Source organism: Rhagoletis zephyria, unplaced genomic scaffold, assembly GCF_001687245.7.
Source record: "Rhagoletis zephyria isolate East Lansing unplaced genomic scaffold, Rhagoletis_zephyria_1.1 Rzeph_scaffold_14990, whole genome shotgun sequence".
In the NCBI taxonomy this organism is placed as follows: Eukaryota; Metazoa; Arthropoda; class Insecta; order Diptera; family Tephritidae; genus Rhagoletis; species Rhagoletis zephyria.
The window spans coordinates 8,879-13,576 of NW_016172057.1; the positions used below are offsets into that span (position 1 = coordinate 8,879).

At 38.2% G+C, this 4,698-nt stretch overlaps 1 protein-coding gene across 1 annotated transcript; it reads right to left on the bottom strand.

The window, feature by feature from the left end:
- Positions 1 to 2,287: 2,287 nt before the first annotated feature.
- On the bottom strand, positions 2,288 to 4,356 carry LOC108378809 (atrophin-1-like). The gene is made up of 2 exons (XM_017635119.1): positions 3,592 to 4,356; positions 2,288 to 3,317 (listed from the first exon to the last, which is right to left on the bottom strand). The coding sequence occupies exons 1-2, from the start codon at positions 4,160 to 4,162 to the stop codon at positions 3,235 to 3,237; spliced, it is 654 nt and encodes a 217-aa protein (XP_017490608.1). The 5' UTR covers positions 4,163 to 4,356; the 3' UTR covers positions 2,288 to 3,234.
- Positions 4,357 to 4,698: the final 342 nt, after the last annotated feature.

Sequence of the window (4,698 nt, forward strand, 5' to 3'; positions counted from 1 at the left end):
GACCCAAAATTGTCGTTGATTTTTGCTTTTGACTGGCGGGCTTGCGTAGTTTTACCCATATAAAGGGAAGAAGCGGGAAGAAATTTTCTTCTATCAAAATTTCGTAAATCAGTTTGCAGCGCTCAAGAAAAAAGTGCTCGTATATGTATAGTGACGAACAAAAGTATTCGCACAGTGAATTTTTCGCAATATATGCAAAGTTTTTTATTCCAATTTTTTCTCTATAATTTTTTAAAAAATAAAAATAGAGTTCATACTGCACCAAAAGAACATAAAAATAAGATCTCTAAACCTTGTGCAAAACTGAAGAAAATTCAACAAAGTTGCACACTAATTAGCAACTAAAATTGAAAGGGCATACTACTACTACTACTACTACTACTACTACTGCATACTACTTCAAAAAATCTGCGAATGTTCCTGACTTTTGTAAAAAGTTTAGAGATTTTATTTTTTGTTTTTTTTTTTTGGTTTAGTATGAATTATGGAAAAAAGTTAGAATGAAAGACTTTGCATTAATTGCGAAAAATTTACTGTACCAATACTTTTGTTCGTCACTGTATGTAAGTATTTATTTCTTCAGAAACAATGAAAGATATTTCTTGTGATTGTTGACAGCTGTAAACAGCCCTTAACGCATGCTTTTTATATGAAGGAAAATGCGCAACTTCGTAGGAAAAAAGCTTTCAAAAATCAATCCGAATTTTGAGTACTTTCTTGTACAAAAATTAAATGGGCTTAAAATATATCGAAATTTTCCTAACCGTTTTGATTAAGTTTGAAATTTTTCCAAAAACTTGATAAACTTTATTAAATTTTGTACAAAGTTTAAAACTTAGATTTATATAGTTTTTGTTATAATATGAATTATAATATAATTAACGAAATTCTACTACAAAAACAATGGTGGTAAGTTTTGCGTTGCCGCCAGTATACATAAATGCTTTAAAAACAGTGCGTACAAATTTAGGAAAGCAAATTTTCCTTGTAACTCAATTTGGTAAGGCATTTAAGCAGCAAGTGCTTTAAAATCTCAGCATTAACGTCATGATAACAGCACCAGACGCTACTCTATTTGTCGAATTTATTTGCATAGATGCCTTTTTAATCCAAAGCTCTCAATTAGAATTAATAATGTTCTTAGTTTTTTGTACTACATACATTCTTTTTCTGGTGGCGGTTATGCAGAGATGCCAAACAAGCTATCAAAAGTATTTTCTAAAATGTTCGGGTTATTAGTCCCGACTATTGGTATTTGATCAAAAGAATGCAGTTAAAATTTAGAAAGACCCGAGCGATCTCTTTTTTTTTGTTTTTGAGAACAGGCTTGTAAATTGTATGGCTGGAAAACATTATCGAAGAATCGTCAGCATAGGAGATCAGAGGAGCTCCTCTAGTGAATGGGAGAGTTTCTACACTAACTCCCTTCTTGTGAATGCCGTCATAGGAGTACAGTCAGCGAGCTTTAATAAACGACCCGTGTAACTGAACCCTGCCTCGAAGGCGGAGGCGCTCCAGGTTGCTTTGCTGCATAGCTCTATTTTAAATCTCTTCTCAAATACTATGGTTCTGCCTAAGTCATCTCTGGGGAACAGAACAAGCTGGAGGTAGGGTCCTCGACCTTGTCCATATTCCTTTTCCAGATCTCCAGCAAAGCTAAGCAGAGTTCTTTTGGGTAACTGCTTTATGGATATAAGAGGCTCAAGTTCGAGAGCTACTTCCAGGGCAGTCAACGGACATGTGCGCATCGCGATTGTCTAACCGTGGCCAGAGTACTATTATGATGTAAAACCATCTTGGGATCTTGGGGCTGCATCCCCAGAATTTTCCTGCCAGACGCTCGCACGAACGGTTTAATGGTTGCAGTTCAATCACTACTAAGCGCCACAGAAGAGGAGACAAACCCCCTCCCTGAGGGCCTTTTTTGCTGGTATTTGTACCACGCTATCCCCTACTGCAGTTTCAACAATTCCCAACTAACATCCCTCCTTCTCCCTCTGGTCCGATCGCGTCGAATTAGCACATTTCCTTAGTTGAGCTTGGCGACAACGATTGAGGGACTATTCGATTCCAGGCAGGGCTAAGTAAGCCGCTACTACAACAATAAGAACCTTCTCATGACAGTCAAGTCTACCTAATCGGAAGGACCCAAACCGCTTGCAAAATTTGTATTCTGTTACAACAACATGAGCCTTCGACTAAATTCTGTGAGTAAACATTTCAACTTCTTCTTCTTATTTAGCGCTGTAACCGCCTAAGCGATTTGGGCCAAGCACGCCAGTCGTTTAACTTCTGTGCCAACTGACGCCGATTGGAAATGCCAAGTGAATCCAACTACTTCTCCATTTGAACTGCAGCTTACATTGTCAATAGAAAAATTCTGATCTATGCTTGATCCAGCATTGTGTGACAAACAGTTACAAAAAAGGCTCCAGGTTACGTTGTTGTTGTAACCGCATACAAATTCCCCAAAGAGTTTTTGGAGAATGGTGCTGAAGTGACAGTACTTGGCTAGATATGCATCTGGGACGTTCCGGTTACATATAACCGACTGTCGTGGGAACGCTCCAAGTTATATTTGTTACATCGATTGGAATATGAAAGTTAACCCTGGTCTTTCGATTCCTGGTCAGCATCCCTAAAAGACGACTTTAGCTGTGATGTGTGATGCATGGTGAAAGTGAGTAATAAAGTGGCGATCCATAACTTCATTTTCTGCGATAAAAGTGTACGGGCTTTGTTTTTTTTTTTGCTTTAGACAAAATCTTGACAGAGAATTCGGCGTATTTGCTATTGTAATAGGCATTTCTCTGGCTTGCTTGTCCAAAGTGGAAAATGATTCTTCTTCTTCTTTCTGATTCTGATTAGTTCTATAAAAAAGCTTTGAGTTGTCGGGGCATGAGTTTAACGAAGCGCCCTAAGAAGGAGCAGAATCAAAATAATTAAACGAAGTAAACTGCATCCTGCGGCACCTTTGGATTTTTCTCAGTTTAGAGTTAGATTTATATCTGGCCAAGGCCTGTCACTCCCTCCCAAACGCTTTGGAGAATTTATATGCTGCGACAACAACAGAGGAACTGCAAGTAACTTAAGTGGCAGCTTTTTTTCAATTGCCCTAATTATTGTTAGTAGCCTAAGTAAGTGCTAGCAAGAAATAATTAAAAATATACTGGATTTTGGTAGTCATACTTACTCTAAAATTACACATAATCTCAAACAAGTTTTTGAAACACTTTATTGATTCATAGTTGATGGTGGCGACATTGTTGGGCACATCGGGCATTTATTGTTGCCATCAACGAAATTTGGGGGGCCACCTGTGTAAAAAAGAAGGCATTCAAAATTAGTTTAAGAAATGAATATAGCAAATATAATTAGAGTTAAAGTTGCTTTAGTTTTATTAAATTACGGAAAAATTCATTTGAAATACATACATACATAATGCCTCTTCAAACAGACTTTCTGCTTGCTTACTAACCACTAAGCATGACCCTGAAACTAACATAATTTCCAGCCATATTTTTACCCATTTTCTCTCTGAACACATTTTCTCCTTTCACTTTACGATAACTTATTTTATGTCGCACTTACCATGCATAGCGGAATGTCGTGTGTGTGCCGAATGCATCAGCGGTGCAACCATATTTTCCGCGCAATGTAAACGGACGTATGGCGGCGGTGGCAGTGGAGCTGCACCTGTTGCATTCGCATGATACAGATTACTGACGGCATTGTGCGTAGCGCTGCGCAACATATGATACGGTGGCGGCGGTGGAATGGGCGTTGTTGCTGGCGTAGTTGGTGTACTACTATTGCTGCATTGGCTAGCACCACTGCTGGTACTACTGTTGCTGCCGCCACTCAAATTACGCGCCGCTGTATTGGATATTTGCTGGAGCAATCGACAATCGGCAGCCGTGTAAACCGAGCTACTTGTATCGTGTTGTTGGGCATATGAGCCGTGTCCGCTGTCGCTGGATGAAACCGAGCCTGTCGACAACAATGGTCGATTTGGTGCGTTGTGCGGTGCAGTAGGTGCATATTGTTGTTGTTGTTGTTGTTGTTGTTGATGATGTTTATGTTTATGGCACATCAGCGGCATTGTTGTGTTGTATGATTGTGGTGGCGTGTGGTTTTGTTCATTTTTGTTTAATACATACATATATATATTTTTTTTGACGGTGTGAAATAATGACGAGACAACAGAAAATTATGTATTGTAAACTAAAAAAAGTTAAAAAATGTTCAAATACCCAACTACATTTGCGTCTCAATTATTGCAAAACTAAAGCGTATGAATGTGAGCGTTTGTGCATGTGACAATGTACGTGGTAGATGTGTGTAAGCCGACACGCCTTTATACATATTAAATTAAGTAAGCAGCATCTACATACGTTTCGGGAAGGTGGTAGGGAAAAGCCGAAATAAACAAAAGAATAATAAATCAAAATAAATAGAAAAAATAATCGCACACCTGCTTATGTGGTGTGTGTATCTATGTACATATATAAATGTATAATATGCAAGTTAAGTTTACGAAGCGACAATAGTGTGGGAACGCTTGACAGTTTCAAGTTACTGCAGGCGGATCAAAATACAGTGTATTCAAGTTAATTCGCGGTCGCTGGATTCGATTTTGTACATAATTTTTCCGTTCAAAGACCCAAGAAATTGTTTCTTTGATTTGTAAAAAAAAAA

Bases quoted from the DNA above. Each gene is read 5' to 3' on its own strand.
- LOC108378809 (XM_017635119.1), bottom strand. From the start codon at position 4,162: ATGTATGTATTAAACAAAAATGAACAAAACCACACGCCACCACAATCA. The intron at 3,318-3,591 runs GTAAGTGCGACA...TTTTTTACACAG, and splicing joins ACGACATTCCGCTATGCATG to GTGGCCCCCCAAATTTCGTT.